This window comes from Ictidomys tridecemlineatus, chromosome 1, assembly GCF_052094955.1.
Source record: "Ictidomys tridecemlineatus isolate mIctTri1 chromosome 1, mIctTri1.hap1, whole genome shotgun sequence".
In the NCBI taxonomy this organism is placed as follows: domain Eukaryota; kingdom Metazoa; phylum Chordata; class Mammalia; order Rodentia; family Sciuridae; genus Ictidomys; species Ictidomys tridecemlineatus.
Window position 1 is genome coordinate 34399863 of NC_135477.1, and position 17103 is coordinate 34416965.

The 17103-nt window shown below is 32.8% G+C and overlaps 1 protein-coding gene across 3 annotated transcripts in view; it reads right to left on the reverse strand.

The window, feature by feature from the left end:
- Hectd2 (HECT domain E3 ubiquitin protein ligase 2) overlaps positions 1-17103 on the reverse strand; it is a 65776-nt gene that overhangs the window by 32978 nt on the left and 15695 nt on the right. For 2 of the 3 annotated variants that reach the window (XM_078038176.1, XM_078038167.1), the window contains exons 3-5: positions 4278-4416; positions 3499-3601; positions 3023-3112 (exon numbers count right to left, since the gene is read on the reverse strand). In XM_078038176.1, the coding sequence (XP_077894302.1) occupies positions 3023-3112; positions 3499-3601; positions 4278-4416 (332 nt within the window). Of the gene's footprint in view, positions 1-3022; positions 3113-3498; positions 3602-4277; positions 4417-12633; positions 12653-17103 lie in introns of those variants that run through there. The other variant, XM_078038187.1, reaches the window with a different exon arrangement.

Below are 17103 nucleotides of genomic sequence, written 5' to 3' on the forward strand. Positions count from 1 at the left end.
AAAGACTTCAGTAATAGGGAATGAAGGGAAGGGAGGGGGGATAGGCAAAGAAAAGGCAGTGGAATGAATCTGACACAATTCTCCATATACATGTATGAAAACAACATAGTGAATTCCACTATCATGTACATCCATAAGAATGGGACTCTTAACTAGAACAAGATATATTCCATGTTTGTATAATTGTGTCAAAATGGATTTTGCTGTCATATGTAACTAAAAAGAACCAATACATTAAAAAACAAACAAAAAAATTTAGATTCCCCTCCCGTCACCCCCCAAAAGGCCTCAGTAAAATTGATAAACTTCTGGCCAAACAAATCAAGAAAGGAAGAGAGAACACCTTAATTACTTTTAACTGAAATGAAAAAAAAAGGATCATTATTTCTGATCACAAGAACTTTAAAAGGACAATAAAAGAGTAAGTCCATGCCTATAAATTTGAAAACCTAGATGTGTTCTTGAAAGACACATAAACCAAAATTCACACCAGGAGAAACCAACCATCTGAATAGACCCGTACCTAGTAGGCCTAACAGAATGAATAATTGACAAACTTCAAAAACAGAAAGCACCAGGCCCATATGGTTTTATTGGTAAATTCTATCAAACATTTAAGGAAGAGATGATATCAATTCTTCACAATTTCTCCCGGAAAATAGCAGCAGAGAGAATACTTCCTGATTCTATGAGGACAGTAATACTCTAATACTTACATCAGAGAAAGACATCACAAAAAAGAAAAATTATGGGCCATCTCTCATTAACATAGATGCAAAACACTATGCAAAATATTAGCAAACTGAATCAAAACTGTATAAAAAGAAGAATTATTCACCACTACCATGCAGTATTTATTCCAGGGATGCAGGGCAGGTTTAAAACTTAAGAATCAATTTATATAATTCATTTTATCAACAAACTGAAGAAAAAAACGTATGATTACAACCATACAAATGAATTACTTTACAAAAATCCAACACTCATTCATGATAAAACTATCAGCAAATTAGGAATAAATATTTTTCTCAATTTGATAAGTAGAATCTATAAGAAACCTACAGCTAACATCATAATTAATGGTCAGAAACCAGATGCTATAGGTTCATCTGTGCTTTCTTGCATTAGTCATGAAATTAGCTATTTCTCTAGTGAACTCCAATTCCTTTCAGTGGGAATGGTATTTACATGTAAAGATATATATGCTGAAGTGCTCACTGCTAGTGGGGTATTATTGTTCCTAGGCCTTTTCAGTACATAGGGCTATTAAATTTTAATATATTTAAATGTGTGTGTGTATGCATTTAAATCTACTAAAAACCACAAGGTCATCATGATATCTCCAATTTCAATTCAACAATCATAGTTATTTTTAGCATTCTTCCATGCTAGATTTCCACATTTGTATCTCCTTTCTCTAAAAGTGAGAAACACAACAGTCAGCATCTTAAATATGTTTACTTATTTGTTTAGTTCAATAATACACAGAAAGTTAACCCATACCAGTGAGGAAACAAACAAACAAATGAACAAGAAAAGCTGAAGATTAGTTTACAATTTTGAGCTTTTTTGGTGTCTTTAAATTTAAGATCTATAGTTTAAAGTACTGTGGTTAAAAGTTATCTTGCTGAGTTTTTAAAAAATATATGGTATAGTATTCAAAGTATAGTTAGGTTTACTTATTTGAAATATATTTTTAAATTTTTGTTTATATCTCATATTAGAAGGTTTCCCCCCAATGTCTCTATATTTGTTTTTTTTTTTAGTGTACAGAAAAAATTAATATCATTCCAAGTCAAAATATGTCATAGAAGTGTACACAGGGATAGAACTACTGGGTCACAGTGCATGCATATGTTTAGTGATTGTATATAATACCAAGTAGTTTTTCAAAAGTGATTATACCAATTTATATTCACCTCATCAGGATATAAAAATTCTAATTTTTACATAATATTGCTAATACTTGATAAAGGTTTTGCAAAATTTTTATTGAATTTGACGAATATGTAAAGTTATTCTACTGCTTTGGTGACAAAGAATGTTAAGTACACATTTCATATATTTAACAATGAGGTACTCAGATTGGGAGAAGACAAAGAAGTCTGCTATTAATTCTTTTATAAGGGATTAGACAAGAGATATTAATCAGTGCAATAAGGCAAATATGTACAACATCCATTCAAGATATAAGAACTGAAAAGACATAAAAATTTGTATTTCTCCACAAATGATATGATTGTATACATAGAAAATCAAAGTAAATTTACTGATGTACTATTAGAATTAATGAGTGAATTTAGCAAGGTAACCAGATAAATACATAAAAGTATTGCCATATATTAGTTACAGCTAAAAATTGAAAGTATAGTAGCATCAAAAAATCAAGTACCTAGAAATAAACGTAACAAGAAATGTGTAAATCTCTACCCAGAAGAAAATTCAAAACTCTACTTAGAGAGTAATTGAACGTAACTGGAGGGATATATCATGCTGATGGACTGAAAGGATATCAATTTTTCACATACTACAGCTTTGGGATTCTCAAAATGTCCCTGGATCAGGAGTACCAATATACCCTAGGAACCTGTTACAAATGAAAATTCTTGTGTTCTCTCCAGGACCTACAGAGTCTGAAACTCTGTATTATAGAAAGCACTTTTATGACTGATACATGCATGCTAAAGTTTGAGAAACACTGATCTAACAGTACAATTTCAATACAATCAAATAACTTACTTACCTTCTTTTCCTGAATCAGTGAAGCATGCTATTCACAAGCCTTTCTAAACAAAGACTGCATGTAAAAGTATTTTATTTAGTTCTTAGTTAATTAGAAAAATAAGAGAATAAAATAACCTAAAATTTCTGAGAATTCCAAGTATATTTACTATAAAATTATATCAGAGTTTCTATGTAATCATTCTACAAGATGATTTTTCCAATGTTTATGTGGCTTTACTTGAACTACAGAAGAGACATAGAATTATATTATTTAAATGTTCCCATAAATAATACTCACAGTATTAAGTAAAGCATCATATACAGCATTCACAAATTTAGCATTAATCCCAGAGTCTTCAATGGTATTAAATGAGGCAGTGGCATCTTTCTGCAAATTCAATTAAAGAATTAAGTTTATATAACACATTAAGAACCGCTCTTGGTAATATATGCACCATACTTTTCCTTGAAGTTTTCTATTTTGTGGTCTGATGATAAAAAGGAACTCTTAGGGCAAAATTGCTGAAAATAAAAAACGAATACCTAAGAACTGTTTCAATAACTTTCTTTTTTTGAAAATCAAAGAACTGGGTCAAACTTAACACTAGTACAAATAAAAATGTAATACATATAATTTAAAAATCAATACATATATATGCTTGCTATAAAGTCATTTAAATCAATATTGGGTAGAAAATGAGGTAATTCTGCCATATCTTTTTGGGAAAATTCAAAATTAATAGTGAATTAAAAATGTGTTGTACGTATTATTACCTTAAATATAGCATTTAATCCAGGAAAAGAATCAAATGTTGTGAGATAAAAATCATGTACTGTTTTCCAATCTCCTGATGGCTTAGCTTTTTCCACATCTTCCCTAAAATGAAAACACATATTAATCATACATAGATAGAAATATTATTCAGATAGTCACAGCATTCCTTTTTACAAATGTATGTCACCAAACATGCAATTTAAAATACTGAAATAGAATTTAAAAATCTGTTCCAGTTAGTTAACATAGTTTGTTAAGTTTCGAATTCATCTAATTTAAAAAATAGTTTATTTTTGACATGACCCTTTAATTAGTTACTCTCTTTCCTCTCCTTCATAATAAAACTTATGGAGGTTTTGGTTACACTCTGTGTCTCTGCTTTCTCATTCCCATCAAGTTTTTCAAATTATGCATTTTGGTTTTCTGAATAGTGACATATTTTATAACACTTTGCATAGTAGCTGAATTATTTTTTAAAATGATAACATTTTATTAGTTTATCATCACATTTATTTATTTTGCCTATTTTGACTCCTATTCTCTTTCTTAAGTGTTTCCTTTCTTTTGCTACAACATATTTAACCGTAACCTGTTATCCTGTTATTCATACATTGGTTTTCACCTTCCACTTGAGACATCTAGTCTTCTGTGTCTTCTTTCTTGGCTAATAGCTCATAATGATGCACAAGTTCAACTAATTTTTCACACAAAGAAGTTAAATAAAGTCCTGACATGCAGATGACAATACGTCTATATGTAAGAGTGAATTAAAACTTACTGAAAGTCTTTCATAGTTTTGGGCTGGATAGGAAGGATAGGTTCTGTAAGGACTGGGGCCTTCATTTCAGATGGTAATGTATCTATAGGGATACGCTGCTTTTGTCTAACATCAAGGCAAATTGGTGGTAGGTCTCTCACTGTGAAGTATAAGAAAGCATTCAATATTATTAGTTACAAAATCTTTCCATTAAAAAATCCCAGGCTAATTCAACATGAACAGAAAGCAAACTATTTTGTATTGTATTCATTCTGGGATAATGTAACAGAAAAACCTATCAAAGTGAAGTGTACTTATTAAGTGAAGTGTACATGGGCTTATCCCCACCCTCTTTCACAATAGCTATGAGGCCATACCTTACTTGGAGGTATGTATTTAATATAAAGCTTTTTCCTTTCTCCTTCGTCACCTAAAAGTTGTCTTTTAAGGAATACAATAGTGAGGCTCAACATTTAATGTTTATAGGCTTTTTAATATATGTCCTCTGCAATTCTTTGTTGGAGCATTAGCATTTTCTTATCAATTAGCATGACATTTTTAAACATTTTTTGGAAATATTTGACAATGTGCTGTTTGCCCTTTCCTTACATTTCATAACTTATTAATTATAAAATAAAACAAATACAGAGGAAAAAAAATCTCAATAACAAATGTATGGCTTAATGAGTAATTATAAGGCATGCTAGGAAAGTGCTCCTTGCAGAACCACTGAGCTAAATCATTCCCAGCTGTTTTTCTATATCTTTTGGTTTATTTCTAATTTAAAAAAATATTTCTAATTCTTTCTTTTAATCTCTCCCCTTATCTCTTAATTTTTTAAAATTTTGATTTATGTTATTCTTTCAAGTGTTATATCATATTCTTAATGTATTTTGGTGGATTTTGAAATAGGATTTTTCTTCCATTTTTGTGGCATGTATTTCCGTGTACTTTTACTGTCTGAATGGCTGTTAACTTAGTTCCTTATTCTCTTTATCATAATAAAATTTTGTAATTCAAAATTATATAATTTGACCATGATCCTTTCATTAAATTTTATTTGTAAACATTATTTCCAAACTTTAAGAACCAGGTTTACCTTTTTTTAAAAAGGTAACTTTTATATATATTTGAATTCTATATTTTTTTTTAAAAAAATATAGAATTCAAATATATAATGGCTTTGCTTTCTGAGATTTCCATACCCTATGTCCCTCCTTCCACTTTCATTCAGGTATCTTCTTTCTTTAAACTCCATTGTCCTTGTGCTGCTCAAAATTTATTCTAAGCTCTGTATGGAACCCTAACTGGAAGAAAGCACTAGTTAGTCTGGAGAATTATCAAGGGTTTCACTGCTTCCTTTAGACCTCAGCATGAGACTTCTGCATTCTCCTGCTCTTGACAAAATGATGTCTGATTTCAGCCTTTGTTCTCAAATCATTCTCCTGAATTTCCCAGTGGATGTCTTTCATTTATTCTAAAGCTTTCCTGTTTTAAGGTCCACCAAAACACAGCCCTTGTGCTTTCTTCTGATGCCTCCTGCCCAGATGATAACACATGGTGCTTATCCTTCTTATCTTTTAGGGTGTATGTGGACATTTTATCAGCTAATTTTGATGTAAATGATGCCTATGATTTTAAATGAAGCAATCCAACACAGGAAGTTATTTATTTCATGAATTTTCCTTCCTTTATTTCATACTGAAAACATTAAAGGCTATGATTTAAGTATAGCTTTATTCCATAAATTATGAGGCAGCATTCTTACAGCTGTTATTTCTGAAAACTTCAGGTTTAATTTATTTAACCTTAGATTAAGAATCTATTAAAACATTTTAAAACCACTATCCTCAAATTTATTTTATTAATTCTAGTTTCTTGGCATTTCAATTGAGAAAATAAACCACAAACTACTCTATTTTGTGAAATTTTGTTTTTAAAACTCTTCTATTTGAAAGTTACAAAATTGGCCTCAGAAAATCATCATAATTAATGAGAAAATATTATAATCATTCCCTTTTAAACATGACAAAGAAAATAAATAAATAATGCTAGGCCTGATGGCACACACCTTTAATCCTAGCAACTCAGGAGGGTAGCAAGTTAAAGGCCAGCCTCAGCAATTTAACAAGACCCTATCTTGAAATAAAAAATAAAAAGGACTTGGGATGTGACTTAGGTTTAATTGTCCCTGGGTTCAATCTCTAGTCTTAAAAAAAAAAAAAAGAAAAGAAAAAGCATACAATCAACACTTTCATTTAATACTGCTCAGGAGATCCCAGTTTGCACATAAAATATATATTAGAGACACAGGATTAGAAAAGAGGAAATAACACTGTCACTTGCAAATGATCTGTTATAGACAGGCAAATCCAAAAGAATCTACAGACACATAATTTGAAGTAGCAAAGTAGGGAGATTTAAAAAAATCCACAAAATCAATTGCACTTCTAAATACCACAACAAACAAGTAGAAAGCATAATTTAAAAGAAAAAAAATGTAAATTCAGGGGCATAATTCTGAGCTCTTTGTACTAAGTACTAATGAATGGAGTATTACTCAGCCATAAAGAACGACATATGGCATTTGTCAGTAAATGGACAGAACTAGAGACTATCATGCTAAGTGAAATAAGCCAGTTCCAAAAAGTCAAAGGTTGAATGTTTTCTCTGATTTGTGGAAGCTGACCCAAAATAAGGGATGAGGGGTAAAATAAATAAAGAGAGAACGGAAAAAAGGGGAGAGGAAATTCATCTAAACAGATGAAAGATCAGTATAGTAGATGAAGGGAATTGAGGATGAAGAAGGGAGGGGAAAAGGGAAGAACGTGGAATAAATCTGACCAAACTTTTGTATGTACATGTATGGATGTGGCACAGTGGGGACTAGCATTGAGTATATTCACAGAGATAGAGATACAGAGAAAGAGAGAGAGAGATACTGACTGATGGAAAGAAGGGAGGAGGGGAGTAAGAGTTGGCAGGGAAGTGCTGGAGGCTGAATTGGAGCAGGCTGTATTCAAAACTTTTGTGATAATGTCAGGATGCATCCTGGTATTATATATAACTAAACTCAATCATTTTTTTTAAAAATGTAAGCTCTCTAGAAACAAAATGAAATTGTGTTGAGAGATTAAAGACCTAAGTAAATGGCTAGAAATACTATTATAAAGAAGTCACTTTTCCTTGCAATTACAGATTCTATGCAACTCAATAAAAATCACAATCTATATTATAACTTGATAAACTGATTCTAAAAGTTTTATGGACGACAAAAGGAGCAAGAATAACCCATGTTGTTTCTAAAGAAAAGGAAAAATAAAAGGAAGAGGGAAAAAAAGAGAGAGGGGATCTTGTTCCACCAGATATCCAAACTTTTGAAGTTTACTCAGACTGCGTTTGACTAATACAAGCTCAGATACATCAACTAATGGAACAAAGAACTCAAGAGTCATATCCAGACACACATGAAACTTCAATATATTAAATATATGGCACATTACTGAAAAAAAAAGAAAAAAAGAACCCGAAAATATGGAAAACATCAAGGAAACAAAATAAAGGTGGGTTCTTATCTCACATTCTGCCTCTGGCCAAATGTATGAAGTTTTTAGTCATTCTATCTTTTCAGCCCTATTCTCTTTTTCCTCTATTTCTGGTACTCTAATGATAGGAATGTAACATTTTTTGTTATATTACCACAGGTCCCTGAGACTCTCTTCATTTTTTTCTTAGTCTACTTTCTTTCTACTCTTTAAAATTTGCTAATTTAAATCTTCTATCTTCCAATTCTGTCCTCTCCACTCTGCTGTCTATCCACTAAGTTTTTTACTTTGTTTTATTGTATTTTCTCAATACTTCTAAATTAATAGAACAGATCAATATTTTACAGAGTTGAAATTCTACCATAATGAAACGCACATTTATAGAACTTAATTCTACTCTAACATAATCAGAATATATTTTTAACTAAGCTAGTACAGCTGTATCAATAATCACAGCACAGTAACATAGCTATAAGGTCTTCCTTTTTTCCATCCTCTCCTTCCCATTTAGAGTGTCTATTTTAGATTTATCATCAACTTTAATAGGCAAAAAATTAGTGTTTAGGTATGTTTTAAGGCTAACTTTTATATCAGAAGATAGTTTAGAGATGCCAATTTTTCATATACAACAGAAATGGTTTTCAAACTTTACTGTATATCAGAATTGTCCAGAAAGCTTGTTAAAACAAAGATTACTAGGACCTCTCCAGAGTTTGTGGTTAAGTAGGTCTGGGGTGGGGCATAAGAATTTGATTTATAACATGCTCCCAGGTGATGATCTTGCTGGTAACTCTGGAGACTATGGTGAGAAACACTGTTCAATAGTTTTAGATGAGAGGACAATGATGCCAACAATACAGAATAGATTATTAAACTTCCTTAATTATGTTTTAATTAATTAATTAATTAATTTGATGCTGGAGATTAAACCCAGGGCTTTGCACATGCTAAGCAAGCACACTACCATTGATTTATATCACCAACCCTTTTCATTTAATTTTGAGAAAATTAAAGAATGGCCTTGAATTAGCCATTTTCCTGTCTAAACTTCCTCAGTAGCTGATTATGTTTTGCAACAGGTCTTAATTATGCTTTATAATTGACTTTATGTCCTTTACTAAATATAACAATATTAGAATTTATATTATAAGCATAAATTGAATACAGTTGAATTTATCCACAAATGTTATCTTATGGATTATATATAGAAATTTTATTAATAGGAAAGAAAAGGGTATTTTAGCAGGAAAGAAATAAAGGGCTAGTTGTTTTCTACTCTTTAACACCAGTCTTGTCATTGTTAACTCTATGGCTCCTCTACAGTTTTTCTTCCTCTTTCCTATCCCTTCCCACATACCTTTCCCAACCTAGCTATAAACACCCACTATTAGATACAAACAGACTTATTCAAATATAAATTAACTTATTAACTCACTGAGCACATATACACATTTTTATACCCACATATTTTTATTAATACCATGCTGAAGTAGAAGAAGAGTGAAATCTGAGTTAGTAAGAGAAGAGGATTTTGGCAGAGTCTGAATGGGGAAATTCTTATATAAGAGAAAGAATAATGCCAAGATCTGGAGAATTATATTGTGAGGTTAGGACTAGAGACCTAGATGGGATCTATTTTTGGTGCAAAAGGTAACTTGGACTGAAGAATAATGCAGAATGTTAACATACTATGTTAATGAAACTTGAGTCAGAAGGAAAGGCCAAATACTTTGCTCACATTAGTGAATGAAAGCCAAACTACAGGATGTGACATTCAGCTATTAAGAAAGGAAAAATAACAGCTCACAGCTGCTCTCATGTCCCTGAATATCAAGGCATTGTTTCCAGAGACAGACTTTTCTGCCTATTCTCACAGATGGTTTATTAAAATCTAATTCAAAAGAGAAAAATCAATAACTATGGTTAAGGAGATTAATTAAATCTCAAACTAATACCATAAATACAACAAGCAAGTCTTTGTTCTGTCATATGCAACTTTGTCTATAATATAGGATACTGTAATATACTGAATAAAGCAAAAATATATTTATCAGTGAAAACCTGTCATTTAGGTTTCATTCAGTCCATACTTGGGAACGCTTTGTGCTAAATTGATAAGCAGTAATCATTTTCCCTTTCTTTTAATACACTGTTGCCAATTTTAGTTGGTTGCTTAGAAACATGAAGTAAAACACTTGAAGCCAATGTAAGAATAAGGACTGTGGTGCAGGCTGATGGTTTATCTAAAAATGTGAAGATCATAATACAACTATGTATAAGGGTGTAAGAATACCAGCCAAATTTTGCTGGCTCACTGTTTTCAAAGTCTGACTTTGATTGGAAACTAGTAATATATTGTTTTCCACAACTTCAGTCACCAATATGAAGACTGGCATTTTCAAATGGCCACATGATTAGGGGACGGTAGATTGTTTCTGGATAGCTAGCACAGATGGCAACAGCAGGATTAGAGGAAATAAGAGACTCTAAGTAGATTGAGTGGTCAGTAAGAGAACCTTTTCCTCTCTAGTGCTGGAGAGGAAATCTTGACATAAAAAGATTTGTGGCTGGTAAGACACTCTTACCATAAGCTTCATATGTAATGGAAAACACCAGCTTTAGAAATAACAGAGTAAAATCCTTCTGGTATCTGAGTTACTAAATTTGATAATCCTAGACAAGTCATTGAGTCTTTAGGCCTCAGTTTTGATGTTATAAAATGAAACAAAAAGCTTGAGTTAATTGCTCTTAAGGTTCCAAAGAAGAAATTTAAAGGCCAACTTGGGTGCTAATGGAACAGGTTTACTGAGAGTAGCTCAGCTTTTCTCAGCTTAATATATCGATGCTTTTTTGTTTTTTAAAATAGCCTTTTTCAATAAAAATAAACGACTGTGATTATTCAAAAACAAAACAGACTCTGATTAAACAGTTTGTAAGATACACTTACAAACAAATCAAAAAGCTTAAAGAGTCCCCATTGCAGTGATGTATAAATTGATCTGTAATAGACAAACTGAAGAAACTTGAAAACCTAAAATGTATAAGTCATCTAAAAACCTTATTTTAGTTATGTTTTTCCATCCTACAATATGCTGTTAGGAAAAGTTCTGAATAGTCAAACATTCTTGCCTTCACTTCACAGAAGAAGAAATACGATCAGTCAACAAATATATGAAAAAATGTTCAATACCTCTAGCAAATAAAGAGATGCAAATCTCTTTCATCTCACTCCAGTAAGAATGGCAATTATCAAGAATACAGGTAACATTAAATGTTGGAGAGAATGTGGGGAAAAATGTACACTCATACATTGCTGGTGGGACTGAAAATTGGTGAAACCACTTTGCACAGAAGTATGGAGATTCCTCAAAAAACTAGGAATGAAACCACCATTTGACCCCAGTTATCCCACTCCAAAGAATATCCAGAGGATTTAAAATCAGTGTGCTATAGTGACACAGCCACATCAATGTTCATAGCAGCTGAATTCACAATAGCTAAGCTATGGAACAACCTAGGTGCCCTTCTAGAGAAGAACGGATAAAGAAAATGTGGTATGAGCTGAGAAAATGTGGTATGAGCTAGGTTGTAGCTCAGTGGCAGAGCACACGTGAGGCAATGGGTTCAGTCCTTAGCACCACATAAAAATAAGTAAATAAAATAAAAATATTGTGTCCATCTATAACTAAAAATATTTTTTAAGAAAGAAAATGTGGTATATATATACACAATGGGGTATTACTCAGCCATAAAGAAAAATGGCTTTATGACATTTCCCATAAATCGATGAATCTGGAGACTAACATGCTAAGTGAAATAACCCATTCCCCAAAAAACCAAAGGTCAAATGTTTTCTCTGATATGTGGAAGCTAAACACAATAAGGGGCAGGGAGGGAAAGAACAGTAGTTCAGTGATTAGACAATGGTGACTGGAGGCAAAGAAGGGAAGATAGGCAAAGGAAAAACAGTATAATGAATCTGACATAATTTTCCTATGAACATACATGAAAACATCATAGTGAACCTAACCATCATGTATATCCACCAGAGTGGGTCCTAACTAGAAGAAGATATATGCCATGCTTGTATAATTATATCAAAATGGATTCTATGTCATGTATAACTAACAAGAATCAATAAATTTAAAAAAAAATCTTTCTTCTTTTCCTGGATCTATATATTACATTCATAGATACAGTAATTAAAAAATATGTCCATAAATTCTTTGATGCTCCTTCCATAAAAAGACGAAGTCTAATTCTCTTGCCTTTGAATATGGGCCAGTTTTAATGGTTCCCTGCTAATTAACAAATGTGACAGAAGTGACACTGTATGACTAGGTTGTAAAAGGCAATAAAATTTCTTCTTGGGCTGGGGTTGTGGCTCAGCCGTAGAGTGCTCTCCTAGCATGTGCGAGGCCCTGGGTTCAATCCTCAGCACCACATAAAATAAATACAGGTATTTTTTTTAAAAAAAAATTCTTCTTGGCTCTCTTTTTTGGGATGCTTAACCTTGGAAGTTAGTCACCATACTGTGAGAAAGCCATGAAGCTACACAAGTAGCTCATATGTAGGTGATCTAGCCCTAAACCCATCTAAGGTCCAAGCCTACAGCAAGCATCAATGATCAGACACAGGAGTGAGCAGGTCCTTGGTGATTCTAGCTACCTCAGTCTTCAAGTCACCTCAGCCAATGCTCAGTAGAACAAAGATGAGCCATCCCCACGGATCTTCACCAAAATTACACATTTGTGAAAAAAATGTTACTGTTTTAAGTCATTAAGTTTTGAGGTGGTTTATTATAATGCATTATAGACAACAGAATATGTTACCTTGTATAAGTCATGTCATCTCTCATAATCTCATATTTCTCATCTATTAAACAAAGGAACAGATGGAGGTTTTTCAGGTTAAAATGGCATATCAAGGATGGACATTTAATTCCTCCAAAAATTCCATTAAAATTATAGCAAAAGGTTTGTTGTTTTAAAGACAAATCTTCAAAAACAACAACAGACAGGCAAGAAAGTCAGACCCTAAAAAGTAAAAAGAAGCTAGAAAACACAGACAATTATTAACACTCACTTAAAAGACCTGAAACAGCCAAATACGAAGCCTCAACAAGGAAAGATGAAAAGTAACTTGTTTAACACTGCAGATTTCTTAAAGGAGACAGAATCTGGATCTGTGGGTATAAACAGGGAGGCTAAAATAAAAATACAGGTGAAAACTAAATAAAACATTAGAGCCCTAAATTTTCTCCTTGTCCTTGGGTCACTATCCCTCCTCCATGCCTACTCCAAAGGAAGTCTGAAATTTTACAATATTCAGAGAGGGTAAAACAGAGGTGCTTTGGGCTAGGGTAACACTAGACACAGATGAGATTGTAAGATGATACTATAACAGGAAATGAGGCAGTAACTAACTTAGTTGAATACTGAAAATGATCAATCAAATAAAATCAAATCAATCAAATCTTCCCCCAGCAAACGGATCACCTTGTCTCTGACCCCAAACAAGAGATTAGAAGAAACTTTCTTGGGGAATATGACACTTTCTTGGGAGTCCAAGAAGAAAAAAAACTAAAAGATACTTACCTTACAGTTCCCCAAAACCCTCCTATATTGTCCTATAATGAAGCTTATGGTCAACAAACTAGGCTTCAACTTCCATCATCTGTTTGCTCGTCTACTATTAACCCCAGGCAGAAAAGCAAGGATTATAAAACTTCTAATGAAGCCTTCAATATAGAAGGTAGAGACCAAAACAGACAGACAGAACTTGGAGCAATCAAAAATCATAAAGGGTGAAGAAAAATTAAAAAAAAACCATATAACTGATTTGCTCAGAGGAACAAAAGAACATGAAGTAAGATGATGCTAAAAAAGGAAATATTGAGTGAAGAATTCTTGATAATTAAAGACACGGAAGCAGAAATAAAATACTTAATATAAGGGGTTTGAGAAAATTGTCTATACACAGAGCAAAAGAGAAAGGGAAAATGATAGTGGGGAAAATTAATAAAAACAGGAGTCCAGGACTGGGGTTGTGGCTCAGTGGTGGAGCATTTGCCTCACATGTGTGAGGCACTAGGTTCAATTCTCAGCACCATTTATAAATAAATGAATAACATAAAGGTCCATCAACAACTAAAAAAAAATTTAAACAAAAGAAAAGAAAAACAGGAGTCCAGAGGTCATGCATTTGAAGTATAGGAGATCCAGAAAGAAAGTATAGAAAAAGCAGAAGTCATGAAAAATAATTTTTAAAAATTTCCTGGAAATGAAGGACATGAGCTGTCGATTGGAAAGAGCCTACCAAGTACGTGGCATGCAGGATTAAAAACAGACTCATGCCAAGGCACATCACTGTGCAATTTTCAAAACCTTGAAAAAAACAAAGAGTTCCACAAATTTCCAGACAATAAGTTATAGAGACAGAGGCAGAGATACACCTATCATAGTCAAAGGATTAGGAATCACAGTGGCCGAAGACGAATTTCACTCTGCCCAGACTAGAACAGAGTGGCCTGAGAATTAGTTATCTTTGATGTCTGTTATCACCAAAATCCTGACTGCCTTTGTACTATTGTAGTATTGATAATTTGTACTATTATTTGTACTATTCTTTTCAACTGAAGATAGAATGAACAGATGAGCCTGGCCCAGATTTTGTTCTTATTCTTGGTGTGGCTTGCCAGTGGGCTGAAGAAGTTCCTTTTCTCCTTTTCTTGCTCTGCTATCTGAATCAGCTGAGGACAGTCCTTTCCCTCACAGGTCTAACCTACAGTACCCTAAAAAGCTGGTGTACTGATGCTAAACAGCTAATACATAATACATAATCAAATTAGCTCTGCCAAATGTCCCAGTAGGTATCCTTTGTTTCCCAGGATTCACTTGCAAGGTATCTATACAAAGGGGAATAGCAGCTTCCTCTGGACAGAAGAGTTTGGCAATACAATTGGGGTGGGTTCATTGAGGCTTCTAAAATACTGGTAGTGTTTCTTTTCTTGATTTGAGTGGCGAGTTCATGCATTTTAATTTTATAATTACTAAAACATACAGAATGTTGATTACATTCAAAATGTGTGACACTTTTTAAATTTTAAAAAACCCACACCATTAGTTGCTCTTGTGGTAAAATAGAAATCCTGCCCCATCATAATCCCTTCCCCAATCTACATGTATATTATATAAAGTATATAACTTACATAAATTTATATAGATTATATAGACTATATAATCTATATAAATTATATAATTTAACATTATATAATCATTAGTTTTTATAAGGCATGAAACTGAATCCTTTTTAAATGCTTTTCTTTCATGTATTCTTATAACCTTATAAGGTTATAAGATGTGTGTGTTCATAAAACATGAATGAATGTTCTTTTATGGATTTAATTGTGAAAATTATAGAGTACTTTTTTGTTTATTTGTTTTGATTGTTTTTTGTATTTTGCTTTTGTACCACGGATTGAACGCAGGAATGATTGACCATTGAGCCACATCCCCCAGTCCATTTTTTAATTTTTTTGAGACAGAGTCTCGCTAAGTTGCTTAGGGCCTAAGTTGCTGTGGTTAGCTTTGAACTTGCATTCCTCCCGTCTCAGGCTTCTGAGCCACTGGGATGACAGGCACGTGCCATTGCACCCAGCCAGTAGTTTCTTAATAATACTATTTTACAGATAGGAAAATAAGTACAGAGAGGTTAAGTAACTTTTCTAGCATGGTACAATTTATAAGTTAGAGCCAGGATTCAAACCCCACCTGAGAAGTTACAAAACTTATTTCCACTATCAAACAAAGCCCTAAACTTTCTACCACAAAGTAGAAATCAGTAAACTATAAAATATCCAAAAAATGAAAACAAAAATATTCACAGGGGATTAACCAAAATTAATATATTGGAAAATTAACCTTTTAAATAAAACTTAAGTGTGGAAAATATAATTATATATCTTATCATGCCAAATTTCCTCATTCGATAAATGAGCAAATAAAGTCCTATAAGTAGCTGTTTAAGATCACACAGTTATTGGTAGCTGACTTAACGTCTTGGTTCTTATTTGATATCGTAACTATCAATGTGTTAAGTACCAGGCAGAAAATAAATAGACAATAATCTTAAGGATCCCTCTATCAGTTCAGTATTTTGTTACTGCTTTTGACTACTGCAATAGCAACAGGAAGCTGAAACAGGGGAAAAAAACAGAGTGCATTAGTCATAACAGGTGGTGTTTATATCACTGTTTATAGGATGACTTTTCTGAACATTTAGCAAAAAATAAAATTAAAGGTGGGAGGGATAAAGGAAGAAAGGGCAGGGGAAATCCTTCTTACTCATAAGACTTAAGCCATCAGAGCCAAGTAAAACACTATATTCATTGGTTTTTAGAGATGGACATAGAAGTTCAGTGATATGTGTGTCATAAAACATGAATGAATGTTCTTTTATGGATTTAATTATGAAAATGTGCAGGTGTTTCAATAGAAGTTTATCTTTAATGAAACAGATGACTTGTGCTGGATTATCATACAGAATTCATTACAGCTTTAAAATGGGTTTTTCATTCCAACAGGGTAAACAGGCAGAAACCCAAAAAAAGTGCCTCTCAATCATTACTTTATTCAGCAAATTATTTACCAAGTACACACTACACGTTACACACATGCTAGGTTCTGGATACAGTTAGATTCAAAACTTGAGATCATAAATGCATTTCCTCTTGGACCCAACAATTCCACGTCTAGGAATATTCTATAGATATACCTGCAGATGAACAAAATCATTGTGGTCTTGTTTACAATAAGAAAAGAATGGACACAACTCATTTCTTTTAGTGGGGTCTGAGAAAATAAATTATAATACATTGAATAGAATGGAATATAGTTGTGAAAAGAATAAGAAGCTTTCTATGTATTGATATAGATTTCGAATGCACTAACTAAAAAGAAAACAAGGTGATGGATAATGTATGCATAGTTACCTTATCTTTAAGAAAAGAAGGAAAATGACAATACATATATTTGCTTGTCTCTGCATAAAGAAACATAGGAAAGTGTACAAGGGATAGCAGGAAAGAATGTGATGGTGAGACATTTGAAACATACCATGTTTTTATATTATACAGGGTTCAGTGGTGCACGCCTGTAATCCTAGCGGCTTGGGAGGCTGAGGCAGGTGAATTGTGGGTTCAAAGCCAGCCTCACCAAAAGCGAGGCACTAAGCAACTCAGTGAGACCCTGTATCTAAATAAAATACAAAATAGTGTACGGATGTGGCTCAGGGTGGAGTGC